At 61.4% G+C, this 27744-nt stretch overlaps 2 gene segments (V, D, J or C); both read right to left on the minus strand.

Moving 5' to 3' along the window:
- Window positions 1-6524: 6524 nt before the first annotated feature.
- LOC100411927 (Ig alpha-1 chain C region-like) overlaps window positions 6525-27744 on the minus strand; it is a 121304-nt gene continuing 100084 nt past the window's right edge. Inside the window, 3 exon segments of the C gene segment in view lie at window positions 6525-6962; window positions 7186-7515; window positions 7726-8022. Coding sequence covers window positions 6568-6962; window positions 7186-7515; window positions 7726-8022 — 1022 coding nt within the window.
- Window positions 18901-21720, minus strand: LOC103795978 (immunoglobulin heavy constant epsilon-like). The segment is given in 4 exon segments: window positions 18901-19332; window positions 19404-19727; window positions 19811-20131; window positions 20413-21720. Coding segments are annotated over 4 exon segments (1176 nt in total).

Here is a 27744-nt window from a genome sequence, read left to right on the forward strand (position 1 = left end):
CCCTTCCCAGCACTAAGTCCAGACCTGGAGACCCCTTAGGGGCTGGAGGTGTAGCTCATGGGGCCCCACCAAGTCCTCTTGGGGGCCTACACATCCCTCTGAGCCTGGAAAAAATGAAGCAAGTCACTGGGGTCATGTCTTCATCTGCTACTGAGTGCATGCATTGAGAGGGTCTTGGCTTCCATGGAGGACTTCCTCCACCTCTGCAGGTCACTTACTAATGAGGGCCAGGTTCAGAAATCAGACGGGACTCAGTGTCCAGACAGACTGATACAGGCTCAGAAAAGGAATCAGACTTTGAAATGAATGTGTATAAGAAAAGGAACAGGGCTCGGTGCTCAGGAACAGGGCTCGGTGCTCAGGAACAGGGCTCGGTGATCAGGAACAGGACTCAGTGATCAGGACCAGGGCCCAGTGATCAGGACCAGGGCTCAGTGATGAGGAACAGGACTCAGTGATCAGGAACAGGGCCCAGTGATCAGGACCAGGGCTCAGTGATCAGGACCAGGGCCCAGTGATCAGGACCAGGACCCAGTGATCAGGAACAGGGCCCAGTGATCAGGAACAGGGCTCAGTGATGAGGACCAGGGCTCAGTGATGAGGACCAGGGCCCAGTGATCAGGACCAGAACCCAGTGATCAAGAACAGGACCCAGTGATCAGGACCAGGGCCCAGTGATCAGGACCAGGGCTCAGTGATCAGGAACAGGGCCCAGTGATCAGGACCAGGGCTCAGTGATCAGGACCAGGGCCCAGTGATCAGGACCAGGACCCAGTGATCAGGAACAGGGCCCAGTGATCAGAAACAGGGCTCAGTGATGAGGACCAGGGCTCAGTGATGAGGACCAGGGCCCAGTGATGAGGAACAGGGCCCAGTGATCAGGAACAGGGCCCAGTGCTCAGGAACAGGGCCCAGTGATGAGGACCAGGGCCCAGTGATCAGGAACAGGGCCCAGTGATCAGGAACAGGACTCAGTGGTCAGAAACAGGGCCCAGTGATCAGGACCAGGGCCCAGTGATCAGAAACAGGGCTCAGTGATGAGGACCAGGGCTCAGTGATGAGGACCAGGGCCCAGTGATGAGGACCAGAACCCAGTGATCAGGAACAGGACCCAGTGATCAGGACCAGGGCCCAGTGATCAGGAACAGGGCCCAGTGATCAGGAACAGGACTCAGTGGTCAGAAACAGGGCCCAGTGATCAGGACCAGGGCCCAGTGATGAGGACCAGGGCCCAGTGATGAGGACCAGGGCCCAGTGCTCAGGAACAGGGCTCAGTGATCAGGAACAGGGCCCAGTGATCAGGAACAGGGCCCAGTGATGAGGGGCAGAACCCAGTGATCAGGACTAGGACCCAGTGATCAGGAACATGGCCCAGTGATCAGGACCAGGGCCCAGTGATCAGGACCAGGGCCCAGTGATGAGGACCAGGGCTCAGTGATGAGGAACAGGGCTCAGTGATCAGGACCAGGGCCCAGTGATCAGGACCAGGGCCCAGTGATGAGGACCAGGGCTCAGTGATGAGGAACAGGGCTCAGTGATCAGGAACAGGGCCCAGTGATCAGGATCAGGGCCCAGTGATCAGGACCAGGACCCAGTGATCAGGAACAGGGCCCAGTGATAAGGACCAGGGCTCAGTGATAAGGACCAGGGTCCAGTGATCAGGACCAGGGTGCAGTGGCCAGGAACAGGGCTCAGTGATCAGCTCCAGGGCTCAGTGCTCAGGCACAGGGGCCCGTCATTGGGTCCAGGGCTCAGTGATCAGGAACAGGGGTTAGTGACCAGAACCAGGAAGCAATGATTAGGTGCAGGGCTCACTGATCAAGACCAGGGCCCAGTGATCAGGACCAGGGCTCAGTGATCAGGACCAGAGTTCTGTGATCAGGACCAGGGCCTAGTGATTAGGACCAGGGCTCAGTGATCAGGACCAGGGCCCAGTGATCAGGACCAGGGTACAGTGATCAGGACCAGGGCCCAGTGATCAGCTCCAGGGCTCGGTGCTCAGGCACAGGGCCCAGTCATTGGGTCCAGGGCTCAGTGATCAGGAACAGGGGTTAGTGACCAGGACTAGGATACAGTGATTAGGTGCAGGGCTCAGTGATCAGGACCAGGGCTCAGTGGTAAGGACCAGGGCTGAGTGACGAGGACCAGGGCTGAGTGACGAGGATCAGGGCTGAGTGACAAGGACCAGGGCTGAGTGACGAGGACCAGGGCTGAGTGATCAGGACCAGGGCTGAGTGACGAGGACCAGGGCTGAGTGATGAGGACCAGGGCTGAGTGATGAGGACCAGGGCTGAGTGATCAGGTCCAGGGCTGAGTGATGAGGACCAGGGCTGAGTGATCAGGTCCAGGGCTGAGTGATCAGGATCAGGGCTGAGTGATGAGGACCAGGGCTGAGTGATGAGGACCAGGGCTGAGTGATGAGGATTAGTGCTGAGTGATGAGGACCAGGGCTGAGTGATGAGGATTAGCGCTGAGTGATGAGGATCAGGGCTGAGTGATGAGGATCAGGGCTGAGTGATGAGGACCAGGGCTGAGTGATGAGGACCAGGGCTGAGTGATAAGGACCAGGGCTGAGTGATGAGGACCAGGGCTGAGTAATCAGAACCAGGGCTGAGTTATCAGGTTCAGGGGTAAAAACAGGAGTAGGACTCAGTGATCAAGACTAAGGTTCAGTGATCAAGGATAGAATTTCGTGATCAGAAACAGGACCCAAGTAGTAGGACCAGAGCTCAGTGATCAGTAAAAGGGCCTACTGATTAGGAACAGGGCCCTGTGATCAGGGTGAGGACCCAGTGAGGAGGACCAGGGCTGTCTAGGTTGTGAGGAATGGGGTTCCCATACAGTCCTTGAGAGTGGATTTCTTTGCCACGGTTCTGGTGAATCCAGCATTCATCCTTGGGCCTCAGCCTCATGCAAGATCAGGTCCTTTATTGATTTTGGGACCAGAGGTACCCTCTGTCCATGCCCACCCTGCCCACCATGACATCCAGGGGGACTTTGAAGCAGGAGTCCTCCAGGCTACAGCCACCTCCCTTCCCCTGACCTCTGTCTCCTCATTCAGAGTTTGTGAACGTTTTCCTTGGGGCCACTTTATTGCACCTGGAAGGCATATGAGTAGGGGTGGGTCAGTGGCTTCTGAAAGGGTTGAGTTCTGGCATGCCTGGCCTCTCCAAGAGGTACCTCCACACTTCCTCCCTGCAAAGACAGAGGGTCACAGCCTGAAGGAGCAGCAGCCAATGCCCTCCGTCCCAGCCCTGGTCCTCATCACTCATCCTCCATCCACCCATCCATCATCCATCCTGGCTCAGGGGAGCCTGGACTGAATCCGGGTTACTGCACTGGAGGGAAGCTCAGGCCTGACCCCAGGCCTGCCTGTGTCCTCAGTGTCTGTGAAGGCCCCCCAGGAGAGCATGACCCCCCACAGCAGGAGCCCACAGTGCTTGCTTTGCCTGCTATAGATGCTATCTACAGCATGTGTACCTGTGCCCTGCCGGCTGCTGCTCAGAACTGGGGGCCCTCCCTGCTGCTGGACGGGCCCCGGACACTGGTCACGGTCAGTGCTGTGCTGTAGAACAGGCTCAGCAGGAAGAGGGTGAGGAAGGTGACAGTGGTGGGCCACAGGCTGGCGCCAGGGGTCTCCTCCTCCAGGGTCTCCTGCAGTGGGTCCAGCTCCACACAGGGAGGCAGTGTCTGCCAATCTGCAACACAGTGAGGGACTGCCCAGCCCAGGCTCATGTGAACAGGGGCTATGCTTCCTTGGGGTCTGGGGACAGTGGGGTCTGGATCCCCATCTCAGGCCTGAGACTCCCCCAGGGAAGATGAGGAGGCAGGGTCCCAGGCAAGGGGCTGAGACCTTCTGTCTTCGAGGTTCTCAGGATACCTGGGAGAGACTCGGCAGAGAGTGGGCACCATCTGCTCCTTCAAGGGGAGCTTGAGCCCAAGGTACCTGCCCCGCCACCCCCAGTCTCAGTCTCAGCCATATATTCAGTGACTGGGTCCCAGGGCCAGAGAGGATCAGACCATCCACCCTCAAGGAGATCTGGGTCCAGGATAAGACTTGAGCCTGACACTCAGTGTGCCAAAGGTTGAATGGGCAAGACCAGAGGCCCCTGCTGCCTTCCCAGGGAATGTGGCTGAGGGGTTACAAGGGAGGGCCAGGCAAGGGCCACCAGCACAGGCATCCTCATTTTCCTCAGGGTCTCAGGGCATAGAGACCACCTAGAGTTGTACTTGCTTGTCATATGCTGATACCTCCAATCATTCACCTTTCTATGCTTCCATCCATCTGTCCACCCACCGAACTATAAACTATTATCCATATATCCATTCCTCCATCTGTAACACTCTTACCCACTCACCCATCCATTCATCCATTAACAGAAGGCTATGATTCAAATATCCATGCATATGTCTATCTATAAAGCAATTATCCATCCATTTGTCTTCCTTCTACTTATCCTCATACATACATTCACCCATCCATCTATCCTCAACCCTCCATCCATCCATCCTCCATCCACTTGTGTATCCTTCATCCACCCATCCATCCATCATCCACCCATCTATCATCCATTCATCTATCCTCCATCCACCCATCCTTCATCCATCCATCCATCCATCCATCCATCCATTTTACCACCCATCCATCATCCATCCATCCATCCATCCACCCATCATGCATCCATCCATCCATGCATCCTCCATTTATCTATCCTCCATCCACCTATCCTTCATTCATCCATCCATTTTACTACCCATCCATCATCCATCCATCCATATCCACCCATCATCCATCCATCCATCCATCCACCTATCCATCCATTCATCTATCCTCCATCCACCCATCCATCATCCATTCATTCATCCATCCATTAATCCATCCGCCCATTCATATCCATCCATCCATCCATCCACCCATCATCCATCCATCCATCCATCCTCCATTCATCTATCCTCCATCCACCCATACATCATCCATCCATCCACCCATCATTCATCCATCCATCCATCCATCCATCCTCCATCCTTTATTCATCCATCCTCCATCCACCCATCCTTCATCCATCCACCCATCCATTTTACCACCCAACCACCCTCTATCCACCCATCTATGCTCCATCCATTCATCTATCCATCCACCATCCAGCCATTTACCCACCCATCTCTTTTACCACCCATCCATCCTCCATTCACCCATCCATTTGACATGTCCTAGGATCCTCCCACGTGTCTGCCTGCTCTCTGCTCATTCAACCCCTCATCTGTTGATTCTCCCTCTTTCCCCTTCTCTTTAAAAGCCCCTCCTCTGGGCCAGGTCCTGGGTCCCATGGGTTGGAGGGCTTCTTGGTGGCAGGGCTTCCCTGAGTGACCTGTTGTTCTCAATTACCCTCTGGTGACTGGACCCTCAAGGGTGATGGTGGCCTCTTGACGGTCCAGTCACCAGAGGGTCCAGTCACCAGAGGGTCCAGTCACCTCACCTCAGCCCTGAGAGCAGAGGCAGGCAGCCAGAAGGCGGGGCCCCTGGGGAGGCCCAGAAGGCATCTAAGGCCAGAGCAGGGCCCCCACTGCCCCCTTGTGGGGTGTCCCTGCAGCGGTTGTGACTGTTCTTCCTCCTGGGAGCCCCAAGCAGAGGGGCCAGGTGGGCCCTGTTTCACTGGCCTGCTCTGATGCTGCCCCACGTGGCCCCTCCCTGTCTGCTTTGGGTCCTACCTGGGCTCAGGAAGGGATGGGAGACAGGAGTTTGGGGCCAGGCAGGGAGCAGGGGCTGCCTGGGTCTGGAGAGCTGGCCCCTGAGCTGTGCACAGTGGAAACATGGGGAGGCTGAGGGGTTGGGCAGCGGGCTGGGCCTGGGAATGCCTTCTGGGGGCTTGGGAGGGGCTCCCCTGGCCTTTCTGGAGCTGGATCTTGGCTGTGAACATGCTGTTCCTGCAGGGCTCAGGTGTGTGTGTGAGTGTGAGAGTGCCCGTGTGCCCGTGTGCTCCATACAGAGCAGTGTGGAGGCAGGAGGTGCCCCTTTCTGCCTGAGTCATTGGGCCGTCCTGAGGCCAACCCACTAGGGTGGTGGGGCTCTCCTGGAGCTTGTCCTCCCCTGCAGTGGGTCCTGGAGCCCAGCCCCTCACTCCCTTGCCATTCCTCCCACTACCTGCCCGAGGCGCCAGCCTCTTTGCCAGCCTGCTCCTCTCACCCTCCCCATTCCCTCCCAACTGCAGCCACAGACAGCTCTCTCAGGGACAAACGGCCATGCCACTGCCCACTTGGAACTCTCTGGGGCACCTGAGTTTCTCAGAACCTACCCTGGGCTGTTCCTGCCTTGGCAGACCTGATTTCACCCCAGTGAGGCCTCCTGCACCACACACTCACACTCACACATCACACTCACACCAGGTGGAAGGGCTCTCGGGGGTGCCAGGGGCCCCTGAGGCTTGGGGCAGGGGGTGCTCTTCCCTCTTTGTGGCCTGGCCCTTTCCCACATGCTGAGGCCCTGAGGCTGGACAGACAGGCGCCGGATGGAAGCATGGGGCTGCTTGGGGGAGCATGGAGTTTATTCGGGGGCAGGGACAGGTGGGCTCAGTAGCAGACGCCGTCCACCTCCGCCATGACCACAGACACATTGACGTGGGTCGGTTTACCCGCCAGGCGGTCGATGGTTTTCTGTGTGAAGGCCAGCGGCAGGGCCTCGTGGCCCACCATGCAGGAGAAGGTGTCGCCCTTGTTCCAGGCCTCGGCCGGCACGCGCAGCACGCTGGTCACGGCGAAGGTAGGGGTGTCCTGGCCGGGCTCTTGTTGGGATGTCCAAGTCAGGTACTTCTCTTGGGGCAGCTCCTGGGACCCCTGCAGCCAGCGAACCAGCACATCCTTGGGGCTGAAGCCGCGTGCCAGGCACGTCAGAGTCACCAGCTCATTCAGGGCCAGCTCTTCCGACGGCGGCGGCAGCAGGTGGACCTGGGGCCGGAAGGTGTTTCCTGGAGGGTAGAGAGTCAGGTCAGGGGGCTGGATGAGGGGTGAGGGAGACCCCCTGCTCTGTTGGCACCCTGGGCTGTGTCCTGGCCCCCCTCAGCCTGCCTCAGTTTCCCTCTGTACTCGGCATGAGCAACCCGAGCCCAGGACGGGGAGGGAGGAGGCAGGCCAGGAAGATGCTTTGCAAACTACAGCACAAGCAGGGCCCCAAGCCGGGTTAGGGCCCACCTGGTTTTGTGATGGTGGCGGTCAGTGAGGTATTGTTCTCAAGGTAGGCAGCAGTGCACGTGAAGGTCTCCCCACGGTTCCACGGCTCGGCACAGCCGGGCAGGACACTGGACACGCTGTAGCAGCCACAGAGGTCACGCTCAGGTTTCCCCTGGACAGCGGTCTTCCCACTGGAGGGCTTCCAGGTGAAGGTGATGCCCGAGGCATTGGCCAGGCCGGTCAGTGTGCACGTGAGGTTCGCTTCTGAACCCAGGAGCAGGTCCTCGAGGGCCGGCCGGTGCAGTGACAGTCGGGGCTCGCAGCACGAGCGACATGAGAGTGGGGGAATAGCTGTAGTGGAGAGATGGCCTGAGCCGGCAGCATGCCCCTCCCTGTGCCCCCGCCCTGCCCCTCCTGGCCTGTCCACCTCCCGCCCCTGGGGCTTTGACAGCAGCCTGCTCTGGCGTGAGTGAAGGGGTGGCTCCCTGTGGGGAACATGGGCCTAGGTGCTGTCGGGCAGGGCAGAGGGGCCCCGCCCCACTCCCCAGCCTGCCCGCTGACCTCTGCAGGGCACGGCCACATCCTGGGTGTCGTACGTGTAGTGCTTCACGCTGCATTTCACGGACTTGGTGTCCGGGCACTGCGCGGCTGGCAGGGTCAGTTGGCTGCTCGTGGTGTACAGGCCCCCGGGGGCCGCCTGGCTGGGCGGGAAGTGTGTGGTGGTCCCGCTTTGGCTCCAGGTCACACTGAGTGGCTCCTGGGGGAAGAAGCTGCGGACCAGGCAGGCGACGACCACGTTTCCATCTGGCTGCTCGCTGCAGAGGCTCAGCGGGAAGACCTGGGGCTTGGTTGGGGATTCTGGAACACAGGGTGCGCCATGAGGGTGCGGCCCTCCTGCCGTGTCCCAGGAGCACAGGCTGTGCTGGCCTCTCCTCTACACTGGAGGAGCCTGGCACAAAGAGGCCCCGTGACGGCCCCGAGGTCACACAGCTCTGGCACCACGGGCCTGTGATGGGACCCAGTAGTCATCCCAGCAACGTGGTTTCTGAACACGCTCCTCAGATAGGGCCCTGACCCAGGCCGTCCCTGATACCAGCTGTGTTAAACAGGCTCTGTCACATAGTGGCCAAGTCCCCTGAGCCCCCTGAGCCCCCGACCTCAGTGCCTGCTCTGGCTGGGTGACATGCCTTGCTCTCTCCCCCACAGCTAGAGAGGATCTTGGTGGGGGCTCTGAGGAGGGGTCCTGGGCTCTGAGTGCTGCTTGGATGGGGTAGGGGGTGGGTGGCTCGGCTGTGACCCCACCTCCCTGTCCTTGGTCAGTCCAACACCCACCACTCCACAAACCCCACCCCAGGCCCCAGCAAGCCACAGTGAACCCCTGTGATCTATGCGGTCTCAGGACCAGAGGTCTAAACACTAAGCCATGCTCCTGCCAGGCCCTCCAGGACAGGGCCTGCTACACAGGGGAGCTCTGGGCCAGCTCACTCCAAATTTCCTCCAGGGCAACAGGCCAGGGAGAAGACAGAATCATGGTGCAACTGAGGTGCATGGCCTTCAGAACCCCTGAGAACACAGGGACTGCCAAGTGACTGCCAAGCTGGGACTCTGCAGGTGGATTCACATTCAACCCATGGCCTCCTTCTCACATGAGCAACCACCTCAGCCCAGCCCATCCAGCCCAGCCCAGGTCAGCTCAGCTCAGCTCAGCTCAGCCCAGCCCAGCCCAACCCAGAGGCCAGCTCAGTACAGGTCAGCCCAGCTCAACCCAGCTCAGCCCAGCCCATCCAGCCCAGCCCAGGTCAGCTCAGCTCAGCTCAGCTCAGCTCAGCCCAGCCCAGCCCAGCCAGCTCAGTCCAGCCCAGCCCAGCCCAGAGGCCAGCTCAGCCCAGGTCAGCCCAGCTCAGCCCAGCTCAGCCCAGCTCAGCCCAGCTCAGTCCAGCTCAGCCCAGCTCACCCCAGCCCAGCTCAGCCCAAGTCAGTCCAGCTCAGCTCAGCCCAGCCCAGCCCAGAGGGCAGTTCAGTACAGTTCAGCCCAGCTCAGCCCAGCCCAGGGCAGCCAGCCTAGCTCAGCCCAGCCCAGCTCAGCCCAGCACAGCCCATCTGAGCCCAGCCCAACCCAGAGGCCAGCTCAGTACAGGTCAGCCCAGGTCAGCCCAGCTCAGCCCTGGTGAGTCCAGCTCAGCCCAGCTCAGCCCACCTTGGCCCAGCCCAGCCCAGCCAGCCTAGCTCAGCCCAGCCCAGCTCAACACAGCTCAGCCCAGCCCAGTGCAGCTCAGCCCATGTCAGCCCAGCTCAGCCCAGTGCAGCCCATCTCAGCCCAGGTCAGAACAACCCAGCTCAGCCCAGCCTAGCTCAGCCCAACCCAGTCCAGCTTAGCTTAGCCCAACCCAGCCCAGTGTAGCCCAGCCCAGCTAAGCCCAGCCCAGCCCAGTCCAGCACAGCCTAGTCCAGCTCAGCTTAGCCCAGTCTAGCCCAGCTCAGCTCAGCCCAGCCAGCCTTGGTCAGTCCAGCCCAGCCCAGAGGCCAGCTCAGTACAGCACAGCTCAGCCCAGCTCAACCCAGCCTAGTTCAGCCCAGCCCAGCCCAGCCCATTCCAGCCTAGTTCAGCCCAGTCCAGCCTAGCTCAGCTCAGTCTATTTCAGCCTAGCTCAGTCCAGCCCAGCCCAGCCCAGCACAGCACAGCCCATTCCAGCTTAACTCAGCCCAGCCCAGCCCAGCCCAGCCCAGCCCAGCCCAGCTCAGCCCAGCCCAGCCCAGCCCAGCCCAGCCCAGCACAGCCCATTCCAGCTTAACTCAGCCCAGCTCAGCCCATTCCAGCCTAACTCAGCCCAGCTCAGCCCAGCCTAGTTCAGCCTAGCCCAGCCCAGCCCAGCCCAGCTCAGCCCAGCCCAGCCCAGCTTAGCCCAGCCCAGCCCAGCTCAGCCCAGCTCAGCCTAGTTCAGCCTAGCCCAGCTCAGCTCAGCTCAGCTCAGCCCAGCCCAGCTCAGCTCTGCTCAGCTCAGCCCATTCCAGCCTAGTTCAGCCTAGCCCAGCCCAGCTCAACCCAGCTCAGCCCATCCAGCCTAGTTAAGCCTAGTCCAACCCAGCTGAGCTCAGCCCATTCCAGCCTAGTTCAGCCTAGCCCAGCCCAGCTCAGCCCATTCCAGCCTAGTTCAGCCTAGCCCAGCCCAGCTCAGCCCAGCCTAGCCCAGCTCAGCCCAGCCTAGCCTAGTTAAGCCTAGTGCAGCCCACCCCAGCTCAGCCCAGCCCAGCCTATTCCAGCCTAGCTCAGCTTAGCCCAGCCCAGCCCAGCCCAGCTCAGCCCAGCACAGCCCATTCCAGCCTAGCTCAGCCCAGCCTAGTTCAGCCTAGCCCAGCCAAGCTCAGCTCAGCCCAGCCCAGCCCAGCCTGACCATTCCAGCCTAGTTCAGCCCAGCCTGACCATTCCAGCCTAGTTCAGCCCAGCCCAGCTCAGCTCAGCCAGCTTAGCTCAGCTCAGCCCAGTCCAGCTCAGCTCAGCTCAGCTCAGCCCAGCTCAGCTCACCCCAGCCCAGCCCAGCCCAGCCCAGCCAAGCTCAGTCCAGCTCAGCCAAGCCCAGCCCAACCCAGCCCAGCCCAGCCCAGCCCAGCCCAGTCCAGCTCACCCCAGCTCAGCTCAGCTCACCCCAGCCCAGCCCAGCCCAGCCCAGCCCAGCCCAGCTCAGTCCAGCCCAATCCAGCCCAGCCCAGCCCAGCCCAGCCAAGCTCAGTCCAGCTCACCCCAGCTCAGCTCAGCTCACCCCAGCCCAGCCCAGCCCAGCCCAGCCCAGCCCAGCTCAGTCCAGCCCAGCTCAGCCCAGCCCACCCTGACCATTTTAGCCTAGTTCAGCCCAGCCCAGCTCAGCTCAGTCTAGCCCAGCTCAGCTCAGTCCAGCTCAGCTCAGCTCAGCTCAGCCCAGCCCAGCCCAGCCTAGCCCAGCTCAGTCCAGCTCAGCTCAGCCCAGCCCAGGCTGACCATTGCAGCCTAGTTCAGCCCAGCCCAGCTCAGATCAGTCCAGCTCAGCTCAGCTTAGCTCGGTCCAGCCCAGCCCAGCTCAGCTCCACTCAGTCCAGTGCAGCCCAGCCCAGCCCAGCCCAGCTCAGCCCAGCTCAGCCCAGCTCAGCCCAGCTCAGTCTAGCCCAACCCAACCCAGCCCAGCCCAGCCCAGCCCAGCTCAGCCCAGCTCAGCCCAGCTCAGTCTAGCCCAACCCAACCCAGCCCAGCCCAGTGTAGCTCAGTCCAGCCCAGCCCAGTGTAGCTCAGTCCAGCCCAGCCCAGCCCAGCCCAGCTCAATTCAGTCCAGCCCAGCCCAGCTCAACTCAGCTCAGCCCAGCTCAGCCCAGCTCAGCCCAGCTCAGCCCAGCTCAGCCCAGCTCAGCTCAGTTCAGCCCAGCTCAGCCCAGCTCAGGGCAGCCCAGCCCAGCCCAGTTCAGCTCAGCTCAGCTCAGCCCAGTCCAGCTCAGCCCAGTTCAGCCCAGCTCAGCCCAGTTCAGCCCAGCTCAGCCCAGCTCAGCTCAGCCCAGCCCAGCCCAGCCCTGCCCTGCCCTGCCCAGCTCAGGGCAGCCCAGCCCAGCCCAGCCCTGCCCAGCCCTGCCTAGCTCAGGGCAGCCCAGCTCAGCCCAGCCCTGCCTAGCTCAGGGCAGCCCAGCTCAGCCCAGCCCAGCCCAGCTCAGCCCAGCTCAGCCCAGCTCAGCCCAGCCCAGCCCAGCCCAGCCCTGCCCAGCCCTGCCTAGCTCAGGGCAGTCCAGCTCAGCCCAGTCCAGCCCAGCTCAGCCCAGGGCAGCTCAGGGCAGCCCCCAGGGACCTGTGTCAGCTGGCCCCAGGTCATCTGCTCTTCTCTGGCTTGGCTCAGCCTAGGCTTCAGCTCGGCCCTGACAGCTTTTCACCTTGTATCCCAGGAAGGGCTGGATCATCTCAGTGTAGGCCTGTCCAGCCTGGCCGGGCCCCAGTGCCAGGTCCTTCCTGCCGGGTATGGAGTCCTGCCTGTGGTTCCGGGGTCTCTGTGGTGGCCTCTTTCCTCCTTCCCTCTGGTCTTGGTGCCTGTTCTCCATCTTTTGCTCCCAGAAGGGCCTAGGACCAGCCTGGATGGATGCCTCAATGTGCAGAGGAGGAGGCGGAGGCCTGGAGAGCTCTGAGCCCCACCTGCTTAGGCTGCTGGAGGGTCAACAGGGCCGAGTGGGCGGCCTCCAGTGTGTGGGCACTGTGGCTGCAGGTCTGCCCTCACGGGGGTCTGGCTGCCCGCCAAGAGGGGCTGTTGTGGAAAGGGAGCCCAGACTCGGCCCAGGCCCTGCCTCGATGGCCCTCTGTCCTCAGCAGACCCCTGCTCCACCACTCTGGCTGTGTCCACTGATTCGGCTGGATGCTGGGGGCTGGCGCGGAGGGCCGGCATGGCTGTGTGTCTGGCCTACAAGACAAGGTCAGTCGCCCACTTCCTGCCCCGGCAGACACGGCCGTGCACCTCCACGTCATGTCTGGTCTGTGGTCTGGCTGTGGTGGGGCCAGGTGTGTGTGGCCAGGGCTCTGTGACCCCACTGGCCGGGAGCTTTGTGGCTCCACACGGCTGGGTTGGGGGCCAAGATGCAGGGAAGCAGAAACTGACACAAAGGCTCAGAGACCCCAAGACAGAGATGAGAAGGGGAGACACAGGGCCAGAGAGGGTCCCTGAGGGTCCGTAGGGGAAGGGCGCCTGTGAGTGGACCCCTGGTGAGAGGGGACTTGGGGCCACAGGGTGGGCGTCAGCCTGGGGAGAGTGAGTTTCATGCTGCTGGGCTGGAGCCGCTCCAGCCTGGCCCCTTGGCCTGCCCCATGGGCTGCTGGGGGCCCTGGACTGCAGCCCAGGCTGGGGGTGTGGGGAGTGCCCCATCTAGCCTGCAGCCCTGCAGCTCAGGGTGGCCAAGTGCCTATTGGACCTGTCCAGCGCTGCCCAGCCCCCATGCCCAGGCAGTGTTCCTACTGCGGGTCTGTGTTGGAGAGACCCCACGGGCGACACCGGCCTGCATTCGGGGGAGGCCAGTTCTTCCTGGGGGCTCAGTGGCACCAGCAATGGGAGGCCGGGGCGCTTCACAGAGGAGCCAGTGCAGTGGGAATGGAAGAGGCCTGGCCGTGATGCTATGGGGTGAAATCCAGGGAGTGACTGTGAGGCCAGGCCAGGCCAGGTGGGGACAGAGGAGGAGGGGGGTAGCCTGGGGCTGCCCCAGGGTCCTGGGAAGACACCCTGGGGGTTCAAGGAGGCTCTGGAGCTTTTGTTATTAAGCTTGGGATGACCACAGCCCTCGACGGGTACGCTGCCGCCGCGTCTTAGTCATTTCTGGCTGCAATAACAAAAATACCAGAGACTGGGTGGGTTCGTCAACACTCATTTCTCACAGTTCTTGAGCTGGAAGTTCAAGGTCAGCATGGCAGCAGGGTCTGGGTCCAGCCAAGGGCCGCTTCCGGGTTCACAGACTCCCATCTCCTTGCTTCGTCCTCATGAGGCGGAAAGAGGGCAGGGCTGCTCTCTGGGGTCCCTTTTCTTTAGGGTCTTTAGTGAGATTAGGGAACAAACTGCATTTTTGAGGGCTCTCCCCTCAGGCCCTAACCACCCCACCAAGGCCGCACCTGTGCTCGCTCTCACCCTGGGATTAGGGCCGTCACACACGAGTTTCAGGCAGACACAGAAGCTCAGCCCACAGCACCACCTCCGCCTGCTGCTGCCTCTCCCCATCCCTGTCTCCTCGTCTGTCTCCGGCCGGGACACTTGTGCTGGGATCTAGGTCCCCTTCGTCATCCAGGACGCCCTCATCTCAAAATCCTTATCTTGATTGTATCTAAAGCCCTTTTAATAGATAACGCCACACCCAAGGGCCCCAGGGGTTAGGATTCGGCTACATCTTTGGGGGGCCATTGCTGTACTACTGGTGGGTTAACAGGGGGGACTGGTGGGTTAAAGAGGGGGACTAGGGCACCCTGTTAGTCCCGGGAGGCCAGGCCATGTGGAAGGCATGGGCACTGTTCCGAGCTGGGTGTGGGTCCAGGCCTCTGCCCCTCCCCACGGGCCCTGTATGTCTCCTCTATGTGGGTGCCCATCTCGCCTCCCTCTCAGGCCTTTGAGGAGGTGGAACTCTCGGTGATGTCTGGCACACAGCAGAACAGTGAGCCAACCCCTTGTTGTTCTTGTTCTGGGGTCCATGGGGGTCGCATGATCTACAGTGCAGGGCAGAGAAAGAAGTCACTGAGCTCTGCCCCCGGAGGGGCACCCAGTCCAGGGACCTTGGCTTTGGAGGGCCGGTCTGTCGCAGGAGAGAGGTGGGTTTGCGGGACCTTGGCTGGTGCTGGGGTGGACTGGGGGCCTGGCTTCCTGAGGCTGTGTGTGTGTTGGTGTGAGCATGTCTGAGCATGTGAGCGTGTTTGTGGCTGCATGATTGGTGTGTGAGTGCACACGTGTGTGTGTGAACCTGTGCGTGTTTCTGCCTGTGCGAGTGTGTGCCTATGTGTGTGTCTGTGAATGATCAAGTGTGTGAGGAGCACTGGGCAGTGGCTGTGGCTTTGGCCATGCCCTACCACACCCCTCCTCCAATGTTGCTTGGACCCAGTGGCCTCGGCGCTGCCCACTTTGGCGTTTTCCACCCCACAGGGAGCCGTTGCTCCTCACCTTCTCCCCCATGCCTTGCTGCTCTGAGGTCCCTGAGGAGGACGGGGTGGGGGACTCACGTGTGGCCGTCAGACCCTGGCAGGCTTGCTTCATTCCACTTTGTGCCAGGCTCCGTGTGACGTGGGTCTCCTGGCACAGAGTGAGGCTCTCCCTGTGGGGCCCTGTCAGTGTGTGCCAGGCTCTGTGTGGCGTGGGTCTCCTGGCACAGAGCGAGGCTCTCCCTGTGGGGCCCTGTCAGTGTGTGCCAGGCTCTGCATGGTGTGGGTCTCTTGGCACAGAGTGAGGCTCTCCCTGTGGGGCCCTGTCAGCGTGTGCCAGGCTCTGTGTGGCGTGGGTCTCCTGGCGCAGAGCGAGGCTCTCCCTGTGGGACCCTGTCAGCGTGTGCCAGGCTCTGCGTGGCGTGGGTCTCCTGGCACAGAGCGAGGCTCTCCCTGTGGGGCCCTGTCAGTGTGTGCCAGGCTCTGCGTGGCGTGGGTCTCCTGGCACAGAGTGAGGCTCTCCCTGTGGGGCCCTGTCAGCGTGTGCCAGGCTCTGTGTGGCGTGGGTCTCCTGGTGCAGAGCGAGGCTCTCCCTGTGGGGCCCTGTCAGTGTGTGCCAGGCTCTTCGTGGTGTGGGTCTCCTGGCACAGAGCGAGGCTCTCCCTGTGGGGCCCTCACTGTCAGTGGACTCTGCTGCATTGGGGGATTTCACCAAATGACCCTAAAAGGTGGTCTTAGCAATTCAAGTGCCCTCAGGCAGGGCCAAGAAGCACCCTCACCCCCTCCATCCCCTCCTTACTTTCACTTTTCTTCTTTTTTTTTTGAGACAGAGTCTCACTCTCTTGCCCAGGCTGGAGTTCAATGGTACCATCTCGGCTCACTGCAACCTCTGCCTCCCAGGTTCAAGTGATTCTCCTGCCTCAGCCTCCCGAATAGCTGGGACTACAGGCATCCGCCACCACGCCTGGCTACTTTTTGTATATCTAGTAGAGATGGGTTTCATCATGTTGGTCAGGCTGGTCTCAAACTCCTGACCTCATGATCCACCTGCCTCAGCCTCCTGAAGTGCTGGAATTACAGGCGTGAGCTCCTTGTCCTCTGGCTCCCCCTCCAGTTCTCAGGGTCCCGCCTCCCACCAGCCACTCCAGGGCCATAGACACCTCCCAAAGAGCACTTGGAGACCTGGGGTTTGTAAAAAGGAACTTTACTAAGAAACCCACACGGAAAGAAATAGGACTGCTGAAGCCAGATACTGGGCGAGGTCACAGGGCCAGGTCAGCAGCTGCTGTCCCCCTGCAGGAAATCCCTTCTCTGGCAGTGGGAGCCCCTCTACCCACCCCAGGGGCCTGAAGCCCCAAAGAGTCCTGCAGCCTGGCCTCAGAGGGCTTGCCAGTGCCTTCACTCTGCAGGGATGGGGGCTGTGGACAGATGGCAGGAGGGACAGGTGGGTGAAGGGAAAGGGCCTGGGCAAGGCTTGGGGGACCGGGAGGCCAGGTACTTGGGCACTTGGGCCTCAGGGCTGGAATGGTCAGACCTGAGTGAGGCTGTGGGCTGGTTTGGGCTGGACATGGACCCAACTGTGTCCTGGGTTGGGTGCCAGGCACTGGGTCCTCCTTGTGTTTTGGTGATTGCACAGTCAGAATGGGATGGACTGTGAGACCCAGGGGTCTGGGATAAGCTCAGAGCGGCCACAGCCACCCCTGCCTCGATGACTCTGTGTTGTTCTGGTGCAGGGGTTGCGACTGGCGGCCTCATTGGCGCTTTAACCTTACGGCTGGGCGCAGGGTCGCTGGGCATCAGCCCACAGTGGTGGCCTTGTGCCCCTGGAGAGGCTTCTCTGCTTCCCTTTTCCCACCTGGGGCAGGGCGCAGCTGAGGGCTGCTCCAGCACTTGGCAGAGCGTGAGGGCCCGCGGCCTAGACGTGAGGCTGGAGGATGTTGGTGTAGTCGAGGGAGGGCCGGGGCCGCCTCTGCCTCGGGGCTGAGAGGAACCGCTGGGCCTGAGGGGAGGGCTGGGTCAGGGCGCTCTGCCAGCTCTGCCAGCTCTGCCCAGCCCCCTGCCCTGCCCAGCCTCTGGAGGTGGGTGCCCACCTTCAGGAGCGTGAGGATGGCGCTGTAGCTCACGCTGAGCAGGAAGAGTGTGGCAAAGATGCAGAGGCCAGTCCACGTCCACGGCTCCTCGCCCTCGGCCTCCTCCACACACACGTCCAGCTCAGGGGGTCTTGGCCAGTCAGCCCTCCTGGATCTGCAGTGGCAGCGGGGGCGGGGTACAGAGCCCCTTGCTGCTCTTGCCAGGCCCTGCTGCTGTCCGCAGTGGCAGAGTACCCTGTCCGGGACCCTCTGGGACTGTGCAGAGCCTCCGGCCAGCCCTGAGGTGGGGACCCAGGTCCCAAGTCAGTCCCCAGCCCAGGGCCAGGCTGACCACTCCTGACCTCTCGTTCCAGCCCCGCCCCGGCCCCAGGGTGACCCAGCATTTTCCCTTTGTTCCTTAGGCTTCTCTCCTGACCTCTGATTGCTTCCACTCCACCTCTCTCCAGGCCCCATCCCCTCCCCAGAGAGGGACCCGGCCCCTTGGCACACGAGTGGCTGCCCTACTCTGGGCCCTCAGAAGAGTGTGTGAGCTGTGTGGCCTGGCTCCTAGGACCTGGGAATCACTGCACGGGTGCTCTGAGGGGATGGCCTGGGGTGGACTATGAGCCCTGGCCCAGCCTAGTCCCTCTGGCTCCTCCTGCCCTGGGACCAGGTCCCCTCCACTCCCTTCCCCAACGCCCCGAGTTGCCTGCTAGTCTCAGGTCACCAGCAGGCGTGGGTCTGGTGTCTGTCAGGGGCTCATGCCACCTTTTTCTGCTGCGCCCGGCCTGGGGCTGGGTGAGGCTGGGCTGGGGCATGACAGAGAGGCCGAGTGCACTGCCCTGCTGGTGTGCAGGGACTGTGTCTTCAGACCCGGGGCTTTGGGCCCGTGGGGTGCCTGGTGTCTGTGTTTCTGTGTGGATTTGGTGGGTGCTGTGCCCTTGGTGTGCAGCTAGGGGTAGTGTTCAGATCCGGGGTGGCAGATACCCACCTGTGGGTTGAGGCTTGGGAGGGGCATGTCGCCTACTCTGGGCTTCTGGTGTGGGCATGAAGGGAGTAGGATGGAGGCCACGTCCTGGGGGTGCATCTGTCCTGTGTTTGGCTGTGGGTGCAGCTGACAGCGTGACAGTGGGGGCTGGACTGGAGGACGCCAAGCCATGTGGGGGCCTCTCCGTTTCTGTCTGGGACCCAGTGGCCCAGGTATTCCAAGAGGAAGGACTTGGGGGGAGCCTGGCTGGAGTTAGTGTGGGAGGCGGAGTGTGGGCCAGGCATGAGCATGTGTGGGTACCCATGGTGCCCTGGGGGTGGTGCATGGTGCTGTGGAGTTGCCGTGCCATTGGCACGTGTACAGCTCTGTGCCTGGGGTGAGGCATGCGAGGTATGACCAGGTGTGTGAGGCTGGTGGTTCCCTGGGGGCCGATTCAGGGTGGACTGAGGTGGGGCATGGTGTGCCCATGGGGCAGGGTGTCAAAGGCTGTGGGGTGTGGGTGGGCTCGGCCCCGCTAGCCCCAGGTGGGACAGGGTAAAGAGGTCAATGCCAGTGGCACAGACTCGGGAAGGACTGTCTGTCTGGGAAGGGTTGTCTCTGTGGGGGTTTCACTTGGGCTGTTTCTCCACCTGGAGGGCCTGTGTGCCCAGCTACACCTGGGGGTGCAGGGGCTCCTGTCCAGGGGTATAGAAGCCAAGCCCCCAGGAAAGAGAGGGCTGTGGGGGCTGGACTCCCTCGCCGCCTCCCCTGAGGACCTCCCCTGGATCTTTGGACTCTGGAGAGGGTGGACCCAGAGTGGGGGCAGAGAGTGCCCGGGGCATCTGTGATGAGCGCCTGGGGCATCTGTGATGAGCGCCCGGGGCATCTGTGATGAGCACCTGAGGATGTGCTGTTTGACAAATACCCCTGACACAAAGGCAGATGGCTGAGCGGTGCCTTGGCCTTGTCACTTCCTCCCATTCCCCCCTCCTGGGAGGCCCATTCCTCTGTGCCAAGAGGCCCCTGCCCACAGCCCTGCCCGCTCCCAAGAACAGGTGCACCCAGGGCTCTCAGCAAGCACTGTTTATTGGGGGTAGCTTCCTGGGGTCGTGGCAACAGTGGACAGACGGTCTGGCCAGCCCTCCCCACCGCACCGCTGGACGGAGCCCTGGGAGGGAGGGAGGCAGGAGGACGTCATTTACCGAGATTTACAGACACCGCTTTCTCGACGGTCTGTGAGTCTTTGGCTGCCTCGTGGATCGCACGGCAGATGAACTCGTTTTTCTGCTCCCATTCGGCCCTGGTCACCTCCAGGCGGCTGAAGACAAAGAAGCCGGGGCCCTTGGTCCTGTGGGGCGGTGTGGTGCTGTGCCGGGAGGGCGGGAGCGTCACCCCGTTGTGCAGCCACTGCACGGAGATGTCCATGGGCAGGAAGTTCTGGATCAGGCAGGTGAGGGTGCGCTTGTGCGGGTTCCCCGGCTCCTCTGGCGTTGCAAACACGTAGACTTCCGGGGCAGCACGGGGGCCTGGGGCCAGAGGTGGGGTCAGCACAGGCTCCGCTCCCTCCCTCCCCGGCCCGGGCCTGCCTGCAGCTCACCGCTCATCTTGGTCATGGACCGAACGAGGGCCCTGGGCAGGTGGGGGTGGGTCACCCTGCAGTGGTAGGTCTCCCCCTCGATCCAGTCTCTGGTGCCCACTGGCAGGGTGGACGTGACGGTGACTGTGCCATTGCGCTGCTTCTGCTGCCTTGGGATCACGTGGGGCACAGGCTTCTTACTGGCACGGGACCAGGTCAGGTTCACTGTCCCCTGGCTGGGCGCCAGGTCCACTACCAGACAGGTGATCGTGGGGGATTTGCTGACGAACAGGTCCAAGGGGCTGGGCCGGCTCAAGTAGGCGCTCACCCCTCTCGGGTTGGAATCTGTGTCACACGGGAGGGCTGTGTGAGGCCCGCCCACCCCTCTTCTCCGGCCTCTGCGGCCACCAGGGCAGGTGGGAACCTACCTGCACACTTCTTGGCACTTTCCTCCAAGGTCTCGCCTTGATAGTCGACCAGGCAGGTGTAGGTGTGGTCGGACAGCCAGCGCTTCTGGGTGAGGATGAGCTCGCTCTGCCTGGAGGCCAGCTTGCCCTCCAGCCTGGGAGCAGAGACGGTCCAGTTCACGTCCACGACCTGCCCGTCCTGTAGCCAGGTGATGTTGACGTCACCTGGGGTGTATCCGGAAACGAGGCACAGGAGCTGGACGGTTGGGGGGAAGTGTCCGCCGCCGTCGCAGGAGGACTGCAGGATCTTCACAGTGGGCGTTTCGACATCCCTGGAGCAGACTGCGGGCAGAGCTCGTGGTCATGAGGGCTGTCGGCCTCCCCGAGCTCTGTGTGCCGTCCTCTTGCCCTCATGTCCTGGCCAGGTCCCCAAGCATGCTGGGTGTTCCCAGCGTTGGAGTCCTCCCCCCCCCGCCTGCTGTAGAGTCCTCCCCCCTCACCCCCTGCCTGCTCTTGGGTCCTCCCCCCTCACCCCCTGCCTGCTCTGCCAGCCCTCAGCCTGGCACTCCAGGGAAGTCTCTCCTGCTCCGAACCTGTGGTCTTTGAGCTTGGCCCGCTCTTACCTCTGAAGGTTTTTTTGATCGGGTCTGGGGATGATGGAGTGTGTGCCACCCTGCAGGTGAACGGCTGCTTCTTCCATGCACCCGAGACGGTCAGCTGGCTGGTGGTGGTGTAGTGGCCAGAGGCCATGGGGGTGGTACCTGGGAGGGTCACAACGATCCCATCGAGGGAGCCTGTGTCCCAGGTCACGTTCACCGGCATGGGGAAGTATCCTGTGGCCAGGCAGCCCACGGTCACGGAGGCTTTGGTCTTAACTTCTTTGCAGCAGGGGATCAAGGGGAAGACGGATGGGTGCTGTGTGGAGGCTGTGAGGACAGAGCCTGGTCAGTGCCAGCCTTGGGTCATCCCACCAGGCTGGGGGAGTCCCTGTGGGGGAGCTGGGGATGCCCAGGGATCCAGATGGCCAGGCTCATTCCGGGCCTTTCCCCACTCTGTGCTTCCCCACAAGCTCCAGGCCCAGGGCACCTCCCAGGGCCCCTGTTCCCCTACGAAGCTGTTGCTCAGCCACTGTCCTCAGGAAGATGGGGGTGCCCCAGGATGACCCCAGCCTCCACCCCAAGTGCTGAAGCCTGGGCACTCAGGAGAAGAGGCACTGGGCCACACCCCTAGGCTGAAGCCTGGGACCCAGAGCCCTTCCCCCTCAAAATCTCCCTGGGCTCACGGCGGGTCATCTGCCGGGCCTCCAACCCTGGCCCTCGCTCCCCGAGGCTGTAGGCTCAGCTCCTCAGGCTCCTGAGTGCGGAGCCTCGTCTCTCCATCACAGCAGCCCTCGCCTGGCCTGCCAGATCCCCGCATGCTCTGCCCCCGCTGGCCTCTAGGGGAAGGTGGGAAGATTTGCCCTGATGCCCCAGGTGGTCCCTCCACAACAGCCCCCTAGCCTGAACAGAGCCATCTGCACAGTGAGGCCCTCGTTCCTGCCCTGGAGCCCCAAATTCCCAGCCCATCCTGCCCCTGGAGCTGCATTTAGCTTGGTCTCAAAGTCTGCTCTAGGTACTTCCAAAATCAGTGTCCAGCCCCACTTTGCCTGCCAGGACAGCCAAGGTCAGCAGAGACTGGCCCACCCAGGGGGTCACCCTCTAAGGTCCACTCTAGGCCAGCCTGGTCCGGGTCAGCCCAGCCCAGCCCAACCTAGGCCAGCTGAACCCAAGTTAGGTCAGGTTAGGTTAGGTTAGCCCAGCCCAGCCTGGTGCAACCCAACTCAATCCAACCCAACCTAGCTCAGCCTGCCCAGCCCAGCCAGGTTGAGTTCTGTCAGTTCAGCCTCGCCCAGCCCAGCTGAACCCAGTTTAGCTCAGCTCCACCCAGCTCAGTTCACCTTAGCCTGGCCCAGCCCATATTAGCCCAGCTAAACCTAGGCTGGCCCAGCCAAACCCACTCCGCAGGCCTAGTTCAGCCCAGATCAGCTCATCCCAGCCAAACCCAGTTCAGGTCACCCCAGCTCAACTCAGTTCAACAATCTGAGCCCAGCTCAGTCCAGCTTCTAACCCTGTCCACCTCAGGTCCCTCAGCCAGCCTAGCCCTCCCCAGCTCAACCCAATTTAGCTCAGCCCAGCTTAGCCCAACCAGCTAAGCTAGCTCAGATCAGTCCTGCTCAGCCCAGGTCTTCCAATCACAGCTCAGGCCAGGCCAGCTCAGTCCAGTTCGGTCTTGCTCAGCCTAGCTGAACCAAGTTCAGCCCGGCCTGGTCCGGCCCAGTTTAGCTGAACTCAGCCTGGCCCAGCCCAGCCCAACCTAGGCCCCTGAACCCAGGTTAGGTTAGGTTAGCCCAGCCCAGCCCAGTTTAGCTGAACTCACCCTAGCCTGGCCTGGTCCAGCCTAGCACATCCCAATTCAGTTAACCTCAACCTGATCCAGCCCAGCCCACATTAGCACGTCTCAGCTGAACCCAGTTAGCCCAGCCCAGCCCAGCCCAACCTAGACCCCTGAACCCAGGTTAGGTTAGTTTAGGTTAGCACAGCCCAGCCAGGTTCAGTTCTGGTCAGTTCAGCCTCGCCCAGCTCAGCTGAACCTAGTTTAGCTCAGCTCAGCCAAGCTCAGTTCACCTTAGCCTGGCCCAGCCCATATTAGCTCAGCTGAACCTAGGTTAGCCCAGCCCAGCCCAGATCAGCTCAACCCAGCTAAACCCAATTTACATCACCCCAGCTCAATTCAGTTCAACAATCTAAGCCCAGCTCAGCCCAGCTTCTAACCCTGTCCATCTCAGGTCCTTCACCAAGCCTAGCTCAATCCAATTTAGCTCAGCCCAGCTCAGTCAGCCCAACCAGCTAAGCGTGTTCAGGTCAGTCCCGCTCAGGCCAGGCCAGGCCAGCTCAGCTCAGCTCCATCCACCTCAGCCCAGTTGGCCCAGCCCAGCCAAACCCAATTCAGGCCAGGCCAGCCCAGCTCATGTAAACTCAGTTGAGTCCAGCCCAGCTCAGCCCAGCCCAGTTTAACCTCAACCTGACCCATCCCAGCCCATGTTAGCACGTTTCAGCTAAACCCAAGTTAGGTTAGGTTAGCCCAGCTTAGCCCAGTCCACCGTAGCTCAGCCTGCTCAGGGTAGCCTAGTTCAGCCCAGCCCAGCCAGGTTCAGTTCTGTCAGTTCAGCCTCGCCCAGCCCAGCTGAACCCAGTTTAGCTCAGCTCCACCCAGCTCAGTTCACCTTAGCCTGGCCAAGCCCATATTAGCCCAGCTGAACCTAGGTTAGCCCAGCCCAGCCCACTCCGCAGGCCTAATTCAGCCCAGATCAGCTCATCCCAGCCAAACCCAGTTCAGGTCACCCCAGCTCAACTCAGTTCAACAATCTGAGCCCAGCTCAGTCCAGCTTCTAACCCTGTCCAGCTCAGGTCCCTCAGCCAGCCTAGCCCTCCCCAGCTCAACCCAATTTAGCTCAGCCCAGCTTAGCCCAACCAGCTAAGCTAGCTCAGATCAGTCCTGCTCAGCCCAGGTCTTCCAATCACAGCTCAGGCCAGACCAGCTCAGTCCAGTTCGGTCTTGCTCAGCCTAGCTGAACCAAGTTCAGCCCGGCCTGGTCCGGCCCAGTTTAGCTGAACTCAGCCTGGCCCAGCCCAGCCCAACCTAGGCCCCTGAACCCAGGTTAGGTTAGGTTAGCCCAGCCCAGCCCAGTTTAGCTGAACTCAGCCCAGCCCAGCCCAGCCCAGCCCAGCCCAGTTTAGCTGAACTCACCCTAGCCTGGCCTGGTCCAGCCCAGCACATCCCAATTCAGTTAACCTCAACCTGATCCAGCCCAGCCCACATTAGCACGTCTCAGCTGAACCCAGTTAGCCCAGCCCAGCCCAACCTAGACCCCTGAACCCAGGTTAGGTTAGGTTAGCACAGCCCAGCCCAGCCCAGCCAGGTTCAGTTCTGGTCAGTTCAGCCTCGCCCAGCTCAGATGAACCTAGTTTAACTCAGCTCAGCCCAGCTCAGTTCACTTTAGCCTGGCCCAGCCCATATTAGCTCAGCTGAACCTAGGTTAGCCCAGCCCAGCCCAGATCAGCTCATCCCAGCTAAACCCAATTTATATCACCCCAGCTCAATTCAGTTCAACAATCTAAGCCCAGCTCAGCCCAGCTTCTAACCCTGTCCATCTCAGGTCCTTCACCAAGCCTAGCTCAATCCAATTTAGCTCAGCCCAGCTCAGTCAGCCCAACCAGCTAAGCGTGTTCAGGTCAGTCCCGCTCAGGCCAGGCCAGGCCAGCTCAGCTCAGCTCCATCCACCTCAGCCCAGTTGGCCCAGCCGAGCCAAACCCAATTCAGGCCAGGCCAGCCCAGCTCATGTAAACTCAGTTGAGTCCAGCCCAGCTCAGCCCAGCCCAGTTTAACCTCAACCTGACCCATCCCAGCCCACGTTAGCATGTTTCAGCTAAACCCAAGTTAGGTTAGGTTAGCCCAGCTGAACCCAGTTTCACCTTAGCCTGGCCCAGCCCATATTAGCCCAGCTGAACCTAGGTTAGCCCAGCCCAGCCCACTCGGCAGGCCTAGTTCAGCCCAGATCAGGTCACCCCAGCTCAACTCAGTTCAACAATCTGAGCCCAGCTCAGTCCAGCTTCTAACCCTGTCCAGCTCAGGTCCCTCAGCCAGCCTAGCCCTCCCCAGCTCAACCCAGTTTAGCTCAGCCCAGCTTAGCACAACCAGCTAAGCTTGCTCAGGTCAGTCCTGCTCAGCTCAGCACAACCCTGCAAGCTCAGGTCAGGTTAGCTCAGCAGATAATGTCCCAGCTTGGCCTAGTTCCTCCCAGATAGTCTGAGAGTGCCCATTTTATCCTGGGTAGAGATAGTGCAGCCCTGTGAGCTCAGGTCAGGTAAGCTCAGCAGATAATGTCCCAGCTTGGCCTAGTTCCTCCCAGATAGTCTGAGAGTGCCCATTTTATCCTGGGTAGAGACAGTGCAGCCCTGTGAGCTCAGGTCAGGTAAGCTCAGCAGATAAGGTCCCAGCTTGGCCTAGTTCCTCCCAGATAGTCTGAGAGTGCCCATTTTATCCTGGGTGGAGACAGTGCAGCCCTGTGAGCTCAGGTCAGGTAAGCTCAGCAGATAAGGTCCCAGTTTGGCCTAGTTCCTCCCAGATAGTCTGAGAGCGCCCATTTTATCCTGGGTGGAGAGAGAGCTGTAGGCCATCCCTACTCCTGCATCGGCCCAGTTTATTTCAACCGAGTGCAGTCATGTCCAGGTCAGCCTAATTCAGCTTAATCCCATCCTGGACCTCCCAGTGCTGGCCACCTCAGCTCAGCCTGGCCTGACTTTGCCCTGCCCCCAGATAAGTCCAGCTCGGCCCAGGTCAGTCCAACTTAGGGCTTAGGATAACCCAGCCGAAGCCTGGCTCCGATGAGCTAGCTCATTTCACTCTACCCAGCTCACTCTAACTCAGCCCACTCAACTTGGTTAAATTTGCCTGGCCTGGTCCGACCCAGCTGAACCCAGTTCAGACCAGCCCAGATCGTCCTGGCTCAGGACAGCCCAGCTTAGCCAGCCTGTCCTCTAAAGGGCCAGGGTAGAGCTCTCAGTCCACCCAGCTCGCCTCAGCTCAGTCTGTTTCGGCCGCTTAGTCCACTCTGCTCAACCAAGGCGTCACTCCGTCCAGCTGGCCTGGCCCACATCGGCCCAGAAGATGCCGGCTGAAGCCAGCCAGTGGTACAGTCAGATCACTGCTGCCGCCTCCCACCCTCCCTCCTGGCTCTGGGTTGTGTCCCTGTCCTGGGGGTGCAGGCAGTCTGCACTCAGCCTAGCCCTGCCCAGCGAGGGGCCTCTGACCTTCCCATCTTGGGTCCAGCCCTGTCCCAGCCGATTCCCAGCCCCTTGCTTTCTCCTGGTTGCTGTTAGGCTGTTTCTAGCTTTCCTGTGTCCCTGTGCAGGGAAGGGGCACCTGTAGTCCATGCAGTGACCAGGAAGCTTGGTCTGTGCCATGAGGGCAGTCCAGGAGCCCCCGCCCTGTCAGGGGCCTAGGCAGCCTGTCCTTCACTGCTGCCTGGGCTAGCTCGTTGGTTGGGATTCCCACCTGAAGTGCTGGGTCCTCCGTCTGGTGCCCGTGGCTGCTGTGGCCCGTCCGGCTCCCTGTCGGGTCCCTGGATGGCTCCCAGATGATCAGTAACCATAGTTGTTATTTTTATGGCAGGCAGCAGAGCCTGGATAGGGGGAGCTCTGCCTCAGTGCTTTCAGCTAAAAATGGGGTGGGAACCCCCGGGGCTGGGCCGCCCTGGAAGTTCCCTTTTCTCTCTGTTCTTGGGAACTTGATTGTGCAACAGCGGTGGCTCAGGTGAGGCTCCGTGACTACGCACGTGCGCCCGAGTGCTGGGCGAGGCCCTCTCCTGTCCACAGCCCGACGGGGGCCCCTGCCCAGCTCCTGGACACTCACTGTTGGTGCGTGTGTGGGCTTGGTGGTGCCAGTCAGCAAACTCGGGGTCCAATGCCTGGGAAAGGGAGAGGGCACTGGGCGTCGCCCCCTCTGCCCCCGGAAGCCTTGTGAACACAGGGTGGGAGCTCTTTTCTGCAGGAGAATGAGGTGCACTGAGGTGAACTGGCCCTTGGGACCGCTTGCCCAAGACGTGTGTTCAGGGCCTCCTGATGGCCGCCACCCTCGTTCCCGTGCCCTGCTTGGAGCTGGCACCCTGTGTGGTGGCCACACCTTGTACTCACTCCCAGGTCACCATTCTGCAGCCAGGGGTCCCCAGCTGGGCTGTTCCTCCAGGCTGGGGCCTGGAAGCCTGGCCGGGCTGGCAGGGAGCTGTGCAGTGGTGGCTGGTGGCTCTGTAGGGTCCCTGCCGCTGCTGGAGGCTGGGGACGTTGTGCCCCAACTATGCTGTGGGTAGGCGTGGGCACATGAAGGCTGGTTTGGGCTTGGTGGCCTTCCCGGAGGCACCCATGGCATCTATCCCTCGTTGCAGCCAGTGCTCTGCCCTGAGTGAGATGATTTCCTTCGCACTGTTGACCTGCCTGTCCCCTGGAGGCCAGCTCGCCTGACCACCCGGGAGGGGTGGGGTGTGTAGAATCTTTGCTGAGGGAGACACTAGACCTCACCCCGGGTACCCACCTCTGGGACCCAGGTTGCCCAGGGCTGGTGGTCCTGTGCAGGGGTGGAGGGAGAGGAGTGTCAGGCCTGGTGCCCTCAGGGGGCTGTTGAACATATGGGGACGACCTGGAGAGGGCCGCTGGCTGCCAGGAGGGCTAGGATTGAGGCTCGGGGAGACCAGGCCAGGGGTGACTGTCCTCCCTCCCAGGCTGTCCAAGGCCCCCATGCCCTGCTCTTGGCCCTGCCTGGGGAAAGGTGCCATGTGGGAGGCCGAGGGGAACATGTCGAGTTCCCTGGAAGGGCCCAGGATTCTGAGAGAAACCGCAGCAGGGCTGGCAAGCCTCCTGCCCCCTTTGGTCCCCAGTGAGGCTGTGTGCACCATGTGGGCATGGCTGGGGCTCCACCTACCAGCTTTCTTCCCCCAGGCTGGGGGCCTCAGTGCCCGGCCTGCTCTCTCCTGTTTTATCCAATGCTCCAAGCTGTGCTGGGCTGCAGGGGCTGGGCAGGGTGGGCCCCCGGAAGTAGAATGGGTCACCTGCTGCTCCCGTAAGCCTAGGTTCCAGCTAGGGCTCCATCTCTGGCATCTGCCACCCTTGGGATCCCCTGGCTGTTCCTCTCCTGCCTGGTGTGTGCCCACCTAAGCCCAACAGGCGCAGTGTCCCCAATCCCTCCTGCCCTCTTCTTGACCCCAGCCCTGTGAGAAGCCACCCCCCCGGCCCAGGCCTTGAGTAGGGCCTGGTGTGTCCAGTTGCCCCTTTCCCTCAGTGACGGGGGCTGGACTCTGCATGAGAACAGGCCGTGTCTCAGCTCTACATACCTGTGTGTGTGCGTGTGCCTGTGTGCCTGTGTCT

The sequence above is a fragment of the Callithrix jacchus genome, chromosome 8 (genome assembly GCF_049354715.1).
Source record: "Callithrix jacchus isolate 240 chromosome 8, calJac240_pri, whole genome shotgun sequence".
Taxonomy (NCBI): Eukaryota; Metazoa; Chordata; class Mammalia; order Primates; family Cebidae; genus Callithrix; species Callithrix jacchus.